The sequence below is a fragment of the Salmo trutta genome, chromosome 29 (genome assembly GCF_901001165.1).
Source record: "Salmo trutta chromosome 29, fSalTru1.1, whole genome shotgun sequence".
In the NCBI taxonomy this organism is placed as follows: domain Eukaryota; kingdom Metazoa; phylum Chordata; class Actinopteri; order Salmoniformes; family Salmonidae; genus Salmo; species Salmo trutta.
In genome coordinates this window covers 19,060,518-19,080,370 of record NC_042985.1, presented here as the reverse complement: position 1 = coordinate 19,080,370, position 19,853 = coordinate 19,060,518, and the positions used below count along the sequence as shown (strand labels likewise).

General features: G+C 45.6%; 3 protein-coding genes across 3 annotated transcripts in view; all 3 read left to right on the top strand.

Moving 5' to 3' along the window:
• Positions 1–2,208, top strand: part of LOC115167054 (leucine-rich repeat-containing protein 49-like) — a 56,955-nt gene extending 54,747 nt beyond the window's left edge. Inside the window, 2 exon segments of the mRNA XM_029721095.1 lie at positions 179–341; positions 786–2,208. Of these exon segments, the coding sequence (XP_029576955.1) occupies positions 179–341; positions 786–1,007 (385 nt within the window). The 3' untranslated portion in view covers positions 1,008–2,208.
• A 9,797-nt stretch (positions 2,209–12,005) lies between these two features.
• LOC115167554 (thrombospondin type-1 domain-containing protein 4-like) lies at positions 12,006–17,096 on the top strand. The gene is made up of 7 exons (XM_029722114.1): positions 12,006–12,299; positions 13,303–13,359; positions 13,577–13,646; positions 14,965–15,341; positions 15,916–16,204; positions 16,649–16,751; positions 17,077–17,096. The coding sequence occupies exons 2-7, from the start codon at positions 13,331–13,333 to the stop codon at positions 17,094–17,096; spliced, it is 888 nt and encodes a 295-aa protein (XP_029577974.1). The 5' UTR covers positions 12,006–12,299; positions 13,303–13,330.
• LOC115167052 (thrombospondin type-1 domain-containing protein 4-like) overlaps positions 16,684–19,853 on the top strand; it is a 42,773-nt gene continuing 39,603 nt past the window's right edge. The window contains exons 1-3 of the mRNA XM_029721094.1: positions 16,684–16,792; positions 17,077–17,179; positions 18,174–18,310. Of these exons, the coding sequence (XP_029576954.1) occupies positions 17,143–17,179; positions 18,174–18,310 (174 nt within the window). The 5' untranslated portion in view covers positions 16,684–16,792; positions 17,077–17,142. The remainder of the gene's footprint in view (positions 16,793–17,076; positions 17,180–18,173; positions 18,311–19,853) is intronic.

Here is a 19,853-nt window from a genome sequence, read left to right as displayed (position 1 = left end):
AAACTATTTCTGCCTTGTCTCAATATCTCTCTCTATTTCTCTCTCTGTTTCTCTCTCTTTCTCTCTCTCTTTCTCTCTCTCTCTGTTTCGGTTTCTGTTTCTCTCTCTCTGTTTCTCTCTCTCCCTCTCCCCTCCTCTCTCTTTTGCTCCCTCCTTCCCTGCCTTTCTCTCTCTCTAGGAAGCGTCAGCTGCAGTTTCTGTTGGATGGACGTGGGCGCCGTGCAGGCTTGAGCCCAGAGGAGCTGCGTGACAACGGCAAGCTGCTGGGAGAGGGCCTGAGCAGAGCCCTGTTCAACTACCCCAGTAGAGACTGCTGCAGTGTGGGAGCGGAGAGCCCAGAGGTCAGCACTCTCAGACTATCACTCTGTCTGTAGCCTGGTCCCAGTGGTGATGACTGCAGTAGCAAAGTGGAAGCAGCCAGTCTAGCCTGGTGGTCCCAGATCTCTTCCATCACAAAGAGATCTGGGACCAGGATAGACTGGCTGCGCTCACTCTGCTACTGTAGACATCACTACCTGTCACTGTATACCTGATGCTTCATACTGTAGCAGCTTTATTGAGGGCATGTTTCATACATTTACAGCTGTGATCCTCAATCCTGCTCCTTGAGCAGTGAAACACCTGATTTAACCAATAAAAGTATTAAAGACAGTGGCTCTCCAGGAGAAGGATTGAGGATCACTGATTTACAATGTAACATGATTACTATCCAATAGGATGATCAATGGAGACTTCCTCTCCCCAGTGTCAAAGCTAACAGTCCTCTGTTCCCTGGATCTCCTCAGGAGGGTGCTATGGAGTTGTCATTGGAGCGCGGAGCCATGATGGAGCAGTACATACAGGATCAGGTCCAGAGGGCATCTGACACCAACATGAAGAGGGAGTCCCTCCACAAGCTGTGGCCCTCCATGTTCATGGAGATGGTGAGAGACTGTGTGCTGGAGATGAGGGACCGACCGGCCTTCCGTCAGGCCTGCCTCAGCAGGCTCTCCACACAGGGAAAGTGAGAGGGTGAGGGGTAGAGACCTGGTAAAACTCCATAAGACCTACAGTACAGCAAACTGGACACATACTGGAAACAGGTACAGCATACTAGAAACAGGTACAGCATACTGGACACATACTAGAAACAGGTAGAGCATACTGGACACATACTGGAAACAGGTACAGCATACTGGACACATACTAGAAACAGGTACAGCATACTGGACACATACTGGAAACAGGTACAGCATACTGGACACATACTAGAAACAGGTACAGCATACTGGACACATACTAGAAACAGGTACAGCAAAATGGACACATACTAGAAACAGGTACAGCATACTGGACACATACTGGAAACAGGTACAGCATACTGGACACATACTAGAAACAGGTACAGCATACTGGACACATACTGGAAACAGGTACAGCATACTGGACACATACTGGAAACAGGTACAGCATACTGGACACATACTAGAAACAAGTACAGCATACTGGACACATACTGGAAACATGTACAGCATACTGGAAACATACTAGAAACAAGTAGAGCATACTGGACACATACATACTGGAAACAGGATACTGGACACCTACTGGAAACAGGTACAGCATACTGGACCACTTCTTCTACTACAGCATATTGGACACTCATGCTGCTCTGTCTCACCACGTTAACTCGTCTTCATCATCACGTGGTGTCAGTCAGTCAAGTTTTGGGGAATTTGGGGGTTTTATTTTTTTCATAACTGGAAAAACGTATTCAGATCGAAGATGGATGTGGATTTTTCTTTTAAAGGCAATTTTGGGGCGGTTCTCACCAGCCGGGCCTCAAGCTTGAATGCTCATTATCATGGAAAAGACAATATTGATGTTTGTTCTGTACTCTGTTCTTCCTATTCAACTTGATTCCAGGATGCACGGAGCTATAGAGCTATATACTTGAGAAAGTCATTGTGAGCGTGCATTGTCATCCCTAAAGAGGAACACTCTTTGCACTTTAAAGCCTTCATAAAGACCCTGTTCATGATCTCCAGCTGAAGATTACAATGAGTGTGTCTCATTGAGCCTAGAATGATTGTGTCATGATAATCCTCTTCTTAATGTTACTCTCTCTTTCTGCCTGGTGTGATGACAAGGGCACAAAATACACGTTTTCTTTTCGGACCACAAATTCTCTGTATTGTACTTAGTAATAAAATATTCCTTAACACTTAACTGTTCCATGTTTATTGCTCATGTAGTGTCTCTGTTGATCAAGAAACCATGCTGCAGGGAATGTATTCTCCATCCATCAATCATCAAATTACTCAGAGCTAATATTTTGACTGAATCAAACGATTTTGCACATAAACATATCATCGAAAGTTGTTTTTTGTTTTGTTATATTTATATTTTCTGACCGTTAAACCCTAAGTATGTTATACTATATTATACCACCTCTGGCTCCTCTGATCTCTGACTATTAACTGAATTGTTTTGAAGAACAGCACTATATCCAGCCACCTCCTAATACATTAGACTGAGCCATGTGCTAATGCTGTTCCACAGTACCTCAGTGTCCCTCCTGTGCATGCTCTACCCTGCACTGGGACATCCAGGGGCAATGGAGAGGTTCCTCTCTCTCCTGTTAAACTCAGAAAGGAAGGTTCTTGCTGGCTTCGATAGAGCCGACTGGTTTACTACCAGCTGTTCCTGGTCCCCTCACTCACTACAACTACTCTGTAGAGAGGCTGAGCTCTCCACGCTGCCTGTGCTGTCAATGGTTTACAGTCAAGGGTTTCCAAAGTCAACTCCAGACACCTGTGGCACTAAACAGGATTGGTGAAAAGGGAAACTGGAGCTCTGCCGGAGTGGGAGAGTTCATAATTGAAGGTACCGGAATGGTTTTCTGAATGGAATGTTCGTTGTGCAACTGAATAAACAGAAGCATCTTGGGGAGAGGCAACTGTGGTTCAAGTGTAAGTACTACTGCTCTCAGACAGTGTAATGTCCTACTGCTCTCAGACAGTGTAATGTCCTACTGCTCTCAGACAGTGTGGTGTCCTACTGCTCTCAGACAGTGTGGTGTCCTACTGCTCTCAGACAGTGTAGGGTCCTACTGCTCTCAGACAGTGTAGGGTCCTACTGCTCTCAGACAGTGTATTGTCCTACTGCTCTCAGACAGTGTGGTGTCCTACTGCTCTCAGACAGTGTAGGGTCCTACTGCTCAGACAGTGTAGGGTCCTACTGCTCTCAGACAGTGTAGGGTCCTACTGCTCTCAGACAGTGTAGGGTCCTACTGCTCTCAGACAGTGTAATGTCCTACTGCTCTCAGACAGTGTAGGGTCCTACTGCTCTCAAACAGTATATTGTCCTACTGCTCTTAGACAGTGTAGGGTCCTACTGCTCTCAGACAGTAGAGAGTCCTACTGCTCTCAGAAGGTGTAGGGTCCTACTGCTCTGTGTAATGTACTACTGCTCTGTGTAATGTACTACTGCTCTCAGACAGTTTAATGTCCTACTGCTCTCAGACACTGTATTGTCCTACTGCTTTCAGTGTAGGGTCCTACTGCTTTCAGTGTATTGTCCTACTGCTCTCAGACAATGTATTGTCCTACTGCTCTCAGACAGTGTAGTATCCTACTGCTCTCAGACAGTGTATTGTCCTACTGCTCTCAGACAGTGTGGTGTCCTACTGCTCTCAGACAGTGTATTTTCCTACTGCTCTCAGACAGTGTGGTGTCCTACTGCTCTAAGACAGTGTATTGTCCTACTGCTCTCAGACAGTGTATTGTCCTACTGCTCTCAGACAGTGTATTGTCCTACTGCTCTCAGACAGTGTATTGTCCTACTGCTCTCAGACAGTGTAGGGTCCTACTGCTCTCAGACAGTGTAGGGTCCTACTGCTCTCAGACAGTGTATTGTCCTACTGCTCTCAGACAGTGTGGTGTCGTAATGCTCTCAGACAGTGTAGGGTCCTACTGCTCTCAGACAGTGTATTGTCCTACTGCTCTCAGACAGTGTAGGGTCCTACTGCTCTCAGACAGTGTAGGGTCCTACTGCTCTCAGACAGTGTGGTGTCCTACTGCTCTCAGACAGTGTAATGTGCTACTGCTCTCAGACAGTGTAGGGTCCTACTGCTCTCAGACAGTGTAGGGTCCTACTGCTCTCAGACAGTGTAGGGTCCTACTGCTCTCAGACAGTGTATTGTCCTACTGCTCTCAGACAATGTATTGTCCTACTGCTCTCAGACAATGTATTGTCCTACTGCTCTCAGACAGTGTAGGGTCCTACTGCTCTCAGACAGTGTAGGGTCCTACTGCTCTCAGACAGTGTAATGTCCTACTGCTCTCAGACAGTGTAGGGTCCTACTGCTCTCAGACAGTGTAGGGTCCTACTGCTCTCAGACAGTGTAGGGTCCTACTGCTCTCAGACAGTGTATTGTCCTACTGCTCTCAGACAATGTATTGTCCTACTGCTCTCAGACACTGTATTGTCCTACTGCTTTCAGTGTAGGGTCCTACTGCTTTCAGTGTATTGTCCTACTGCTCTCAGACAATGTATTGTCCTACTGCTCTCAGACAGTGTAGTATCCTACTGCTCTCAGACAGTGTATTGTCCTACTGCTCTCAGACAGTGTGGTGTCCTACTGCTCTCAGACAGTGTATTTTCCTACTGCTCTCAGACAGTGTGGTGTCCTACTGCTCTAAGACAGTGTATTGTCCTACTGCTCTCAGACAGTGTATTGTCCTACTGCTCTCAGACAGTGTATTGTCCTACTGCTCTCAGACAGTGTATTGTCCTACTGCTCTCAGACAGTGTAGGGTCCTACTGCTCTCAGACAGTGTAGGGTCCTACTGCTCTCAGACAGTGTATTGTCCTACTGCTCTCAGACAGTGTGGTGTCGTAATGCTCTCAGACAGTGTAGGGTCCTACTGCTCTCAGACAGTGTATTGTCCTACTGCTCTCAGACAGTGTAGGGTCCTACTGCTCTCAGACAGTGTAGGGTCCTACTGCTCTCAGACAGTGTGGTGTCCTACTGCTCTCAGACAGTGTAATGTGCTACTGCTCTCAGACAGTGTAGGGTCCTACTGCTCTCAGACAGTGTAGGGTCCTACTGCTCTCAGACAGTGTAGGGTCCTACTGCTCTCAGACAGTGTATTGTCCTACTGCTCTCAGACAATGTATTGTCCTACTGCTCTCAGACAATGTATTGTCCTACTGCTCTCAGACAGTGTAGGGTCCTACTGCTCTCAGACAGTGTAGGGTCCTACTGCTCTCAGACAGTGTAATGTCCTACTGCTCTCAGACAGTGTAGGGTCCTACTGCTCTCAGACAGTGTAGGGTCCTACTGCTCTCAGACAGTGTAGGGTCCTACTGCTCTCAGACAGTGTATTGTCCTACTGCTCTCAGACAATGTATTGTCCTACTGCTCTCAGACAATGTATTGTCCTACTGCTCTCAGACAGTGTAGGGTCCTACTGCTCTCAGACAGTGTAGGGTCCTACTGCTCTCAGACAGAGTAATGGTTTTATATGCATTATAGTCAAACATTGTTCTGCAAAAATAAGAACGTTTCTCATGCGCATTTAGGGGAAAACGATACCACACGTGTAGAGTGTATCTGAATAGCTCTATTGTCTGTGTAATTATTGTGTAACTATTGTATATGGCTATATACAGGGTGTACCGGTACAGAGTCAATGTGCGGAGGCACCGGTTAGTCGAGGTAATTGAGTTATAATGTGCAGTTGAAGTCGGAAGTTTACATACACTTAGGTTGGAGTCATTAAAAGTTGTTTTTCAACCACTCCACAAATTTCTTGTTAACAAATTATAGTTTTGGCAAGTCGGTTAGGAAATCCACAGTAAAATGAGTCCTATATCAACATAACCTGAAAGGCCGCTCAGAAAGGAAGAAGCCACTGTTCCAAAACAGCCATAAAAAAGCCAGACTACAGTTTGCAACTGCACATGGGGACAAAGATGGTACTTTTTGGAGAAATGTCCTCTGGTCTGATGAAACAAAAATAGAACTGTTTGGCCATAATGACCATTGTTATGTTTGGAGGAAAAAGGGGGACGCTTGCAAGCTGAAGAACACCATCCCAACCATGAAGCACGGGGGTGGCAGCATCATGTTGTGGGGGTGCTTTGCTGCAGGAGGGACTGGTGCACTTCACAAAATAGATGCCATCATGAGGCAGGAAAATTATGTGGATATATTGAAGGAAGGTCTCAAGACATCAGTCAAGAAGTTAAAGCTTGGTCGCAAATGGGTCTTCCAAATGGACAATGACCCCAAGCATACTTCCAAAGTTGTGGCAAAATGGCTTAAGGACAACAAAGTCAAGGTATTGGAGTGGCCATCACAAAGCCCTGACCTCAATCCCATAGAAAATATGTGGGCAGAACTGAAAAAGCATATGCGAGCAAGGAGGCCTACAAACCTGACTCAGTTACACCAGCTCTGTCAGGAGGAATGGGCCAAAATTCACCCAACTTATTGTGGGAAGCTTGTGGAAGGCTACCTGAAACATTTGACCAAGTTAAACAATTTAAAGTCAATGCTACCAAATACTAATTGCGTGTATGTAAACTTATGACCCACTGGGAATGATGAAAGAAATCAAATCTGAAATAAATCATTCTCTCTACTATTATTCTGACATTTCACATTCTTAAAATAAAGTGGTTTTCCTAACTGACATAAAACAGGGAATCTTTACTAGGATTAAATGTCAGGAATTGCGAAAAACTGAGTTTAAATGTATTTGGCTAAGGTGTATGTAAACTTCCGACTTCAACTGTACATGTAGGTAGAGTTATTAAAGTGACTATGCATAGATAATAATGGAGAGTAGCAGCAGCGTAACGCACGTAGTCTGGACCTAGACTTGGCGCTCAGATACCGCTTGCCGTGCGGTAGCAGAGAAAACAGTCTATGACTACATTTTACATTTTACATTTTAGTCATTTAGCAGACGCTCTTATCCAGAGCGACTTACAGTAGTGAATACATTTCATACATTTGTTTTCATGCATATTTAAAAAATAAATAAAAAAAGTCTCAGACAATTTTAGGCCCTTCTTCTGACACCGCCTGGTATAGAGGTCCTGGATGGCAGGAAGCTTGGCCCCAGTGCTCGGTCCTCCTTTTCCTGTAGTCCACAATCATCTTCTTTGTTTTGATCACGTTGAGGGAGAGGTTGTTGATCTTGCACCACACAGTCAGGTCTCTGACCTCCTCCCTATAGGCTGTCTCATTGTTGTCGGTGATCAGGCCTACCACTGTTGTGTCATTGGCAAACTTAATGATGGTGTTGGAGTCGTGCTGGCCGCGCAGTCATGAACAGGGAGTACAGGCCCTTGTGTTGAGGATCAGCGTGGCGGATGTATTGTTACCTACCCTTACCACCTACCCTTACCACCGGGGGGGGGGGGGGGCAATCAGGAAGTCCAGAATCCAGTTGCAGAGGGAGGTGTTTAGTCTCAGGGTCCTTAGCTTAGTGATGAGCTTTGAGCGCACAATGGTGTTGAACGCTGAGCTGTAGTCAATGAATAGAATTCTCACATAGGTGTTCCTTTTGTCCAGGTGTAAAAGGGCAGTGTGGAGTGCAATAGAGATTGCATCATCTGTGGATGTGTTGGGGCGGTATGCAAATTGCAATGGGTCTAGGGTTTCTGGGATAATGGTGTTGATGTGAGCCGTGACTAGCCTTTCAAAGCACTTCATGGCTACAGACGTGAGTGCTATGGGTTGGTAGTCATTTAGGCAGGTTACCTTAGTGTTTTTGGGCACTGGGACTATGGTGGTCTGCTTGAAACATGATGGTATTACAGACCTTCCAGTTGGTCAGCACATGCTCAGAGTACACGTCCTGGTAATTCGTCTGGCCCTGCGGCCTTGTGAATGTTGACCTGTTTAAAGGTCTTACTCACATCGGCTGCGGAGAGCGTGATCACACCGTCATCCGGAACAGCTGATGCTCTTATGCATGTTTCAGTGTTACTTGCCTCAAAGTGAGCATAGAAGTCATTTAGCTCATCTGGTAGGATTGTGTCACTGGGTAGCTCTCGGCTGTGCTTCCCTTTGTAGTCTGTAAAAGTTTGCAAGCCTTGCCACATCTGACAAGAGTCGGAGCCGGTGTAGTACGATTCGATCTTAGTCCTGTATTGACGCTTTGCCTGTTTGATGGTTCATCGGAGGGCAAAGCGGGATTTCTTATAAGCTTACGGGTTAGAGTCCCGTTCCTTGAAAGCAGCAGCTCTACCATTTAGCTCAGTGCGGATGTTGCCTGTAATCCATGGCTTCTGGTTGGGGTATGTACGTACAATCACTGTGGGGACCACGTCATCGATGTCCTTATATATATCCTGCTGGAATCATTCCATCATGATAGTGGCCCTTTAGGGAATAGAGACTGTTACAATCTTTGAAATACAATTATTTTAATATCCAGAGCTGTCAGACACCATCTAGTCATCTCTCATTAGTGTTTTTCTGACACTTTACAACATTGACCTGTGGAATGAGTGCCGATATCTGCCTCACTTAGAGCTAACTTAGATTTTTAAATGATGATAGTTCGAAACATCAGTGCTGTGTTTCTTTTGTTGACAGATAAACAGTGCATTCATTTCTTCACAATACTTCATATGATTTGGAGTGATAATGACAGTAATCAAAATGATACAATAACCTTTTACACATTTCAGCAAGTTATACTTTGACACAACATGCAATTACATTGTATTGAAACAGTTGTCAGTTTATGGAGACAAAACTGAGTCAGATTCACACAAACATACTTTAGGGAGAACCTGAGGGAACCTGATGACAAGTGACAGCATGCTGTGCTTGGTGGGGAGGTACAGTAGATCAGAGGAGAGGGAGAGTAATAAGACCCTTTGTAGGAAAGCAAAGGAGAACCGCTGGCTGGGCAGCACTTCCCAGGCCCAGGGCTCTGAAGGGTCAACTCAACATCAACTCCAACATGCCGGACATTTATATACCACTCGGTGAATAATAACCACCATTATTGGTCTATACTCTTTATTTAGAAGCTTATTTTTACACTGACAGAAAGATGTGGTACTGGAATCCATCATTGGAAAACGTCCTTCTGATATCTGTTGGACTGGTGCATGAGAACCAACAATCCTTGATGTGAGCAAAACAAGGTCATAAAATAGAACTTCTGCAGACTCAGTTCTTGAGAACATTTTTGAGAGATGCTGGTATCAAATCAAACCATATGTAGAGTTTCCTTCCAAAGCAATGTATTCCCAGCTGAATTTTCCCCACACTCTTATATCATGCCCAGCCCAAGGTTCCTCCTTTGACACTGTAATGGAGGCAGGCCAAGTAGAGCTCTGCTGTTGACAAGCAAAACACAGCCAGCGTGTTTGTAGTATCAAAGAGCTGCATAGGATCTGTCATGTTAATGAATACTGTATATTGCCATGTAGGTGTTGCTGTCAATGAGGAATCTTCACCTTAATCCACTCAAATATTTGATACTAGCAAAGGAAAAAGCCCTCAGGTAAGAGTGAAACAAAAAATGTTTTAGTGAATATATATTGGACGCCTCGAGAATGATTGTCACATGCATATAGAACCCAGGTTGTCTGTGGGAATCTAGACTGCATAAGCCCACTGAACATGAGCCCTGACTGCTAACATGAGTCTCAAGGTCTTAGGCAAGGTTACTCTTCATGCATAATTCGTGAACTTATTCAGACATTAGGGAAATGTATTAACAGAATGCATTATGGTGGCATGCACAACCAATGAAAGTGAAACTCATACAGTGTGTGGGGTGTTATCAAAACAGTAGACTATCATGACAGACGATGAACTTTTTATTCATCCAATTTATCCTCAAATCAGAGTGTATTATCTGTCTCCACTGTAGTAGCTTGTTTATAAGCCTTGATACTTCTCCATATAGAGTAAGTGACGACAGAAACTGGCAGTAACCCTGTGTTGTATTATTTACATGTCATGCAGGATGTATTTCACAGGATTAAGTACTGTGTATACTGTAAACAAACAAGCTCTATTGGCTCTGATAGTAGCCTCTGCTATTAGTTCACTCATGTATATCAAAATATGTATCTGTACTGTCGTGTACAGTTATCATACAGCAAATAGAGATATTTGATACCAGTTAAGATAGCAATGTGTTTGTGTATGGGTGAATGGACCAGAAGTATCCCATAGAAAACTGTTTTACTTCTCAAGCAAACGATGGATTGAGAGTCTGAGGTGCTGCTGATGAGGAGTTAGCTTTTAAGTGTGTTCTATTGTTTCTGCTCGTAAAGCCATCCCATTGAGACACCACCTCCTCATAATGTATTATCTGGACACATGGATTTCACTTAGTTCCACTTCATAGGACAGAGTATTACTTTTCCCTGGTCCTGGAATGAGCTTAGCACATTGTTTATTGTTAGTTACAGTGCTGACTGTGCTGTACGTCTGATGGCAGGGGATTCACATTTTTGTCCGATGACAGGGTAGAACAGCTCTCCTTTCGAACGTGTTTCCTTGTATAGTTTGAATGGGTCAACCAGAACAGTAGTTCATTAAGTTGTTATAATTGGGTGCGGTCACCCGTGACCATGGTTTGGAAACATAGGGGTTAAAGGCAAATTCACAGCCAGCATCAACATGGTCCCACCATTGAATAAAGCCATTATGAATGCCGGCACCTTTGGACACGAAGGCCATGATGAGACACATATGTCACATAGTGTATATATTATACAATGAAAGCCAGTAAGAAAACGATGGAGCTTAGGATGCATGCTCAACCAAGCACGACCTTAATTCATCCACTCAAATTAGGCAACTCTGCAAGCCAAGGAGAACAAGGCCATGGACCTTCACAGTATATTTTATTTACTTGATAGAGCAAGAAACAGGCCATTTTACGTAGTGAGACTTTCAGTATACACACACACACACACACACACACACACAACTTCCACAGTGAGCCCCCCAAGTAGAATCCAATGGTTTTGGTTAGGATCAAGCTATTATTACTCTGAACCTGAACTCTACAGTACTAACATTTTTTTAAATACTTTCCCTGGTCTTTTCACCCTGACCCTTTTCATTGTATTTGGTCTTTCTGCAAATGACTGAGTTGGGGCAGTTTGTGTTGGCTTAAAGGGTGACAAATTATTATCCTGTGTACCAATGAATTGATTGCGGTTGTCAAGGCTATGGCACTTGCAGTAATGACAGCGATAGCCCTTACCTAGTCTGGTCTCTACACTCTGGGCGCATGTTACAGCATGCTTCCTCTGTAGGAATGGAGAATTGTCATGGTCCATATTTCAGCAGTGAGAGGATGGTTGTGGCCACCCAGTAGAGAAAGACTCCCAGAGACTATACAGGAGGAGAACATATCTTATAGATGATGATGAAAGTCTGACAAACCTTAGGAACTAGGACAGATTTCTGAGTTAATAAAGCATTTACAAAAATATATACACTTAGTGTACAAAACATTTAGGGCACCTGCTATTTCCATTACATAAACTGACCAGGTGAATCCAGGTGATGTCACCTGGATTCACCTGGTCAGTGTAGTCAGTGTAGATGAAGGGGAGGAGACAGGTTAAAGAAGGATTTTTAAGCCTTGAGACAATTGAGACATGGATGATGTATGTGTGCCATTCAAATGGTGAATGGGCAAGACAAAATATTTAAATACCTTTGAATGGGATATGGTAGTAGGTGCCAGGCGCACCGTTTTGTGTCAAGAACTGCAACATGGGCCAACATCCCTGTGGAACGCTTTCAACAGCTTGTAGAGACCATGCCCCAACAAACTGAGGCTGTGGGGTTGTACACTCAGTTTATGTCTCTCTCTCTCTCTCTCTCTCTCTCTCTCTCTCTCTCTCTCTCTCTCTCTCTCTCTCTCTCTCTCTCTCTCTCTCTCTCTCTCTCTCTCTCTCTCTCTCTCTCTCTCTCTCTCTGAGAGAGGCAGCAGGGGGCGCAACAAGTTGTTTCTTCTCTCTCTGAGTAGAATTGTGTTTCAGGACGCCAGAGATAGAGAGAGCGTGAGAGAGAAAGTGAACGGAATAAAGTCATGTTGACCAGTGACCAGCACATCTACAGAACGTTTGGATATTTGGAGCGGTTTTAAAATTGATTCATTGATTCGGTGGTAGTAACTCTTTTACACCTGGATGGAACTCTGGCCATGCTCTTGGATTATGAGGATAACTGGCGCCACAATTTACCATTGAGAAGACGCAATACTGCACTGGAGAAAGCAACAAGGTAGAAAACACAAGCACAGTCATCCAAGGTAGGAATAGACAATTTACGTTTTATGAAAGTGTAATAATATAGGCCTAATAATAATCATAATACCCTAATCACAATCATATAATACATTAGGAAACATTATAATGCAATTGATGAAATGATTGACATGTTAGTAATTTACACATAATTATGCGTATAATGGTTTTGTTTGTCGACTCATTTCTTTCAAAGAAAATTCAAATGGTAGCCTACATGCTATGCCTCTCATAAATCGCTAAGGATTTCAGATTTTGAAAGTGTAATTTCATTTGGCTCGCTACTGCGCGCTCACACTTTAAATCCAAATCCCTCAGCCTGGACGAGAGCCTCCTTTCCCGTCCCTGTCGGGTTTGACAGAATGTCGATCTTTTTGCGCAGGGTGTAGCCAGATTTCTGTTTGTTGATAGCACAGATATATACATGCCTGCAATTGTGATGTTGTTTACCATAACTAAATCATATTTGTAATAGCCCAGCCTCATAATACGTTTTAAAGAAATTTGAAGTAATAGGCCTAGCCTACATGTTTTTGGATAAATTACAATTCTAGGCTATTGTGCAAATAAATGCACATTGGAACTTTCCAAACTTCACATGGAGTGGAATTGCACCAGTGTGAGACAAACAAAACAGATAGGTCTATGTTTAAGTTGAAGTGATCTTTATACCCCCACATTCATCACACCAAGTGTGGTTTATTTTGAGAGATGCATCACAGATTCGTTTTTACTATGAGCACAGTGATAAGTGTCACTGCAGTCCAGGCATCTCAAAGTGGAGTTCTGTGTCTGTGGGTGGGCACTCATTAGGACCAGGGTTAGGGTCAAGGGTCAACACACATGGTCAAGTGGGCAGAACCTTCAGACAATCTGAGACACTAAAGAGCAGACCTGACACTGCATGTGGTCTTGAGGAGAAAGCTTTGTGTTAAATAGGATATTACTGCTTTATTGCTGTGTTATTAATGTCATTATGTCTGCAAGTACAACATATCCTTTTTGTAGGTACTGTAGCCCTCAAAATCTAGGAGATATGAGGGAACTTTGTATCTGGATTCTGAGGTGAGATATCACTTGTCACTTATTACAGTCTAATCATGTTGGTGTACTGTACACTGAACAGACTCATCATAAACATGTATCACACTGCAGCTGCTGATCATGCACTATGCATGATAGTTTTGTTTTAATTGTCTCCATTTCAGATAACAATAATTTTTCTCTGTAAAAAAACGTTGTTAAAAGTGTTACAGCTCAGTATGCTATCTGTCACACACAGAGTTTCCATGCTTCTGCTGCTGCTCAGGCCAAATCCCCTGGATTGCCAGCTCACTACAGACCACAGGAAGGTCAGTAGAGTGGCTGGGGGTCAGCAGAGGGGAGAAGGAGAGCAGGGAGGGGGTTGTGCTGAGTGGAGAGCACAGAATCTGTTTTAACGTGTGTGTGGTCTGTTTGACATCCCCAAGCCCAGGTTGATAGACCTCCCTCGTGTGTTTGCAGCCTGAGAATCAATTTATCACTCGCCTTTATCATCATCTCACGCCGCTTGGCACAGACTCACGGAATCTGAACTGCCAAAGAAGGCATGATCTTGTCTTCCGATCGTAACCCTAGCCAATTAACACCCTCCAGTTCCTTTCAACTGTACAGGGGAAGTTTAAAGTGTCTGCTGCCGGGATGCTATTCTTCAACCACAAAGCCATTAAATACAACACTAGTCTATCCCGGCCCATGTTAACATGCAATCAGTCATTGAGAAAGGAAGAGAGAGAGAGAGAGAGAGAGAGAGAGAGAGAGAGCAAATTAATGATGGACCAATATATTTATAACTGTACTTTGTGGAGAGTGTTGATGGACAGGCTAACTATCCAATCACAGACAACTGCCTGACAGGGCATTCCTCTCTGGGAGAGAGTTTGTCTCTGTTGGCCCTCTGCGTTTCCAGGAGTCCAGCTGTTTGACCCATGGCTGACCCTGGAGATGACAGTGGAGTAGAGTTACAAAGGCTGCAGCGAGGAGGGGGCCATGGTCTGAGTGATCTCTGAATAGCCCCATGTCGGTGACTGACAGAAGGATAGCTATCTGCCTACTATCCCTACCGTTTGGGTATTCTCTTACAGTCTTCTCAACGCCAATGGGAGGCTGAGCCTTTACCATGTGCATGTGTAAGCTCACAGAGGACAGGATGAATGTAGACAAAGTGGCTCTTAAAGAGCTGGATTTCCTTCTTTGCGGCTCCTCGGGCAAAGCTGGCTGACGCAGGGTCCTGAGACAGAGAGTGCAGTGATAGCCACTAAGGCGCTAATACGTCTCTGGCAGCGTTACACAGAGGGCTAGAGTCAACAGAGGGATATGCAGGTAGTCAGTAGGGGATGGGAGAGTAACAGACAACCTCTAATCAGACAAATCTGGGCTTTATCTGACATGAACAGAAGCTCATCTCATACAGAGCGAGGGAGAGAGAAAACCGTTGTTGATGACATGACATAGTCTCATTGGCTTCAAGTCTTTCATGAGAATGATTTCTGGGAAGCGCTCTAATGTAATGACGTTATTCTTTTACTTCTCTACTCTACTTTGCTTCTCTACTCTGCTCTGCTCTCATGTCTGTTTCATGTTATCCATGCTGTGGGTGGTGTAGGGCTTTAACTCAGGATGTTCCTGCAGGTCCCTCAAAGGGCAGAGCCCCAGCAGCAGGAGGCTGGAGGAGTCCAGGGTGGTGGCCCAGGCTCCTGGGGCTCCTGGGGGCCTTGGTCCTCCTGCTCCCGCTCCTGTGGGGGAGGGGTTCAGGAACAGAACCGACCCTGCCTACCCTCCTACACCCCCTCCATGGGTGCAGCTGCCTACCCCTCCAGGCCAGGTGGCCACCAACCCCAGCACCCCAACCAGAACCCAGGCCATGTAGTGTCTGCCCTAAGACCCACTGTCCCGCTGCACCGCACCAACCCTGGGAGAACCCCACCCTCCAACAGCAACACCAGCTTGGCCCGCCGAGGTGAGCTGAGGGACCAGCAGAGAGACAGAGAGGCCCATGCTGGACGCAGGTACAGTATCTATCACACCATACAGACAGGGGCCTGTCTCTGTCTTTCAGTCTGGCCTGTGTTTAATGCCCAGTCTAAAAGTGTCTCTGTGGAGCTCCAGCTCACCCCATGGTCCATTGGACTCCCCTCCAGTATAAAGCTATTCTTTTATGGATGGAGTCAATGGCTCGGCTTGTGCTTGGCGGGTTTATGGCCTCCTTCCTGTGAGCTTGAGTTAAAAAGCTTTTAAATAAATAGAGCTGACAGTTGAGTAATGGGGGGTTGTTGACGTAGGAATCCAAGCCTCCAGACAAAAGCGCTCTCGCTCGGCGCTTGCTTGCTGACACTAATATCCATCCGCTTCTCAGAAGTAATTTGCACTTGTGATGTGTGTCTTTTACATTTTGTTTGACAGTCTTTGATAGTCCAGTCAACACATTTTGAACATAAACAAGTGCCGTAAATGGAGGCTATTTTACACAGACAATTGTCTTTACCCGTGTGTGTGTGTGTGTGTGTGTGTGTGTGTGTGTGTGTGTGTGTGTGTGTGTGTGTGTGTGTGTGTGTGTGTGTGTGTGTGGGGGGGTGTTTTCAGGAGGGGCAGTGACAGTCCCATCATTCCAGGGAAGTATGGCTATGGGAGGATGCCTTATGTTGTGTCTCTCCAGACAGACACAGGCCAGACGTCTGGGACAGAGACAGGGGCTGGCCGCTCCCACAGACAGAGACACTCCCCGCTCTCTGACCCCAGCCCGTCAGCCACCAGGCACGGAGGCCACAGGCCAAACCCCTACCGTCCGCCCTACAACAACCCCCATCTCCACAGCTACAGCCCAGTCTATCACCAGCCCCCAGCCCCCCAACCCAGGTCTAACCCTAACCCAGCCTCCCCTCCCAGGGCTAACCCTAACTCTAACCCTAACCCATCCTCCCGGCCCAGGTCTAACCCTAACTCTAACCCTAACCCAGCCCCCCAGCATAGGTCTAACCCTAACCCAGCCCCCCAGCATAGGTCTAACCCTAACCCAGCCTCCCAGCCCAGGTCTAACTCTAACCCAGCATCCCAGCCCAGGGCTAACCCTAACCCAGCCCCCCAGCATAGGTCTAACCCTAACCAAGCCTCCCAGCCCAGGGCTAACCCTAACTCCAACCCTATCCCAGCCCCCCAGCATAGGTCTAACCCTAACCTAGCCTCCCAGCCCAGGGCTAACACTAACTCTAACCCTAACCCAGCCCCCCAGCCCAGGGCTAACTCTAACCCTAACCCAGCCCCCCAGCCCAGGTCTAACCCTAATTCTAACCCACCCTGGTCCTCCTCACTCTACCAGCCCAGCCAGGGGCACCAACCTAGGCAGGAGCAGCAGCACTCATCCAGCCAGGCCTCAGCAGCTCAGCAACCCTTTGGATGGCCCTACAACCCCCTGCCCACCTGTGTGGGAGAGCACAACCAGTACAAGATTTGCAACACTGATGTAAGAACGGTTCAGCCATCACTTATGATCATTTATGAATTAATCCCTCACTGTAACCCACAGCTAAACAGCTAAATCAATCATGAAGGGTAAAACATGGAGGTTATTAAGGAAGATGAGGTCTGATAAGACAGATATAGTGGAGATGTTGCAATGGTTGACTTTGCTAGGCACCGATTGTAAAGACTGGAATTTACCTTGGGGGGGAATGTGGCCATGTCTGGACTTAGTAGGCCGGGGGACACATATTCACTCTCTTTCTATCTGTCTATATGTCTGTCCAGGCCTGTCCTCCAGCCAGTAGACACATCAGAGCGGTGCAGTGTTCTTCCTACAATAGCTATCCCTTCATGGGTCGACTGTACGAGTGGGAGCCTTTCAATGAAGGTATGGGTGGATCTCGTCATGTTTTTCACATTGCCTTGGTGTTGGACAATATTATCCAAGGTGTGAGGTGATGTAAGCACCACAGTATGTCACCTGTCTCGGCCATTTTGGTGAATGTCCTGAGCTGTTTGGAGATCTAGGTGTCTTAAGTATCCAAGCAACAGTCAAAACACCTCAAGGATAGACAATTACTTTTAGGATACTGATTAACATGTTATGTTTTGTCTTCTCTCTGTTGGAGTGAATGGCATTTACTGCAGCCGTATAACTAGATTAAAGCTCAAATATCTTCAGTTTAGTTGAAGAGGATAAGTCAAGTATGCTTGATACTTATCTCAAACACATGAACATGCAATTACAACATTTTTAGCAATAGCTGTCCTTGTAACCTCATGAGCTAATGCACAAAACATCTGAGTGAAGTCCAAGTGCAGGTGGATTACAAACCTGACGTTACATTCACCCCACTGCCTGCCAACTCCCAGTGGTTTCCAGGCCTGGAGGGCATCTGCCACCCTCCCACACAAGAGACACCACCCAGAGATCTGTGGTTCTAATTAGCACTAATGGATCACCAGAGAGGAGAAAATAACCTGTTAACTTCCCTTGATCCCTTGGATTTATTAGGAATTTGGTTAGCTTTCCTTGAATCCCTCGTTGTTGCTTGGCATTACCTTTCACCACACAGCATTACTGTAGAAGGCACACCGCAAACATTGATTTACTCATCACTTGTAATCACGGGATAATTGTGAGGACGTGCCAGGATTTAGACCTCTCCTCGCATCAGTTGCTAGATGGCAGCATGGCTCAATGGAAGAAAACAACAACTCTTTACTGCACTACATCACAATTCTAATGCAGCAGTCTACCCAGCTTGTCCACCTACATTGAACAATGTACATTTACAGACCTGCCAGGCACCCTACTAGAGAGAGATAATGTACTCATAAATCATATCAAATCATTTGTTTCTGTGTCTTCTCTGTCACAGTTTCAGGGGACCAGCGTTGTGAACTCAACTGTCGTGCGACCGGTTTCCGCTTCTACGTGCGTCAGTCGGATAGGGTCATCGATGGGACGCCGTGCGGCCAGAACGAGACTTCCATCTGTGTGGCAGGGAGGTGTCAGGTAGGACACTTAACTCATTTACCAGTGGCCTGGCCAGGCCTGTGGACAGGCCTGTGGACTCCTGCCTGTGGACTCCTGCCTGTGGACAGGCCTGTGGACAGGCCTGTGGACTCCTGCCGAACCACTCAGAATAGAACAGAACAGTGACAGGATAGATTGAATCAGAGGAAAGAAAAGGTAAGTTTAATTCATTGAGATGAAATGTTGACATCATTCCACACAAACTTTCAAACATGGAAAAACACGGCCCCAATAGAATTCTCAAGATCAACTGCATCCAAACACAAGATACAGTATTTTTTATTAAAGACATTTAATCAATTATACATAACCAGTAGAGGGCAGCAGAGTATAACACTGTTATCTGTCCATAAGGAGTGAAACAGAGGTCAGGTTGGGGTGACTGGGTTGACTGAATTCTGAGTCCAGGATCTGGGATCTCAATGGAGGATCATGATGGACATATTTGTTCCTTTAACTTGATTTTTTATATGCATCTCTAAAATACACCTGTGGCCAGAAATTGGAGAGACATAAGTCCCTGTGTAAACCTGTTCTATTGACTGGCTATGTGTCCAGTCAGTGTGCAGCTGGATACATTTTACTTCTTATTTCATCAGGATTTAACTCTTAGAAATGTTTTTCCAATATGATTTTAAGCCATAATTCTGAGTGAACCCTTTCCAAGTTGCGCTCTAGGAACTCGTGCTTGCCTCTGAGTCTCCCTTCAACCCAATTTGCTGCGCTCTCAACCACATTTTTCCCCCCATGCACTGTAATCCAGTGGAGATCTTTACTATATTAAGATTTAATCAAGATAAAGAGTCCCTCTGATCTCATATTAGCTTTGACTAATTTCCACTTTTAATACCAGTGAAATTGTGATTTATCACAGGGGCCAGTGTTCTCACCAGACCTCCAGCCCTCCAGCCGATAGATCTCTGGGCAGTGTGGGGACTAGCTGACCCCATGGAGGGAGTGGTCTGCTTTTATGTGGCCGGGGTGGGATCTCACTCAGTATTCATGCAGCTGGTCTGTGGTATGCGGGTGTGGTATGGACTGCAGTGTGCACTGTACTGTACTCTACTATACTGTACTGCGCTGTACTGGACTGGACTGTACTGCAGCTTATACTGTTGTGGTATGGACAGTAGTCTGGACTGGATTTTCTGGACTGGACTGCTCTACTGTACTCTACTGTACTCTACTGTACTGTAGCTTATACTGCTGTGGTCTGTGGGAGTGGTATGAACTGCAGTATGTACTGTACTCTACTCTATGTGTCTGGGTCCTTTTTGTCTCTCTGTCTCTGATACCCTGCAGTGAGTTGCCCAGTGAGTTTACTTCTGTATAACACGGTCCATCTCTGTCCAAGGTGGACCCTGGATTTGAACCGACGCCAACATCAGCACCACTTACCCAGAAAGCCTAGGCATTTCCGACAGTAACTTCGCCATCTGCAACACATTGTGAGCTAAACCAACCAGGGACCATTCTGTACTCTCTCTCTCTCACTACTAGGGAACGTATTGAGGCCTGATTT

Coding starts and splice junctions, on each gene's coding strand:
- LOC115167554 (XM_029722114.1), top strand. CDS start 13,331: ATGAGGGAACTTTGTATCTGGATTCTGAG. Junction 13,360..13,576: donor CTTTGTATCTGGATTCTGAG/GTGAGATATCAC, acceptor TGTCACACACAG/AGTTTCCATGCTTCTGCTGC. Junction 16,205..16,648: donor CCAGGTCTAACCCTAACCCA/GCCTCCCCTCCC, acceptor TCACTCTACCAG/CCCAGCCAGGGGCACCAACC.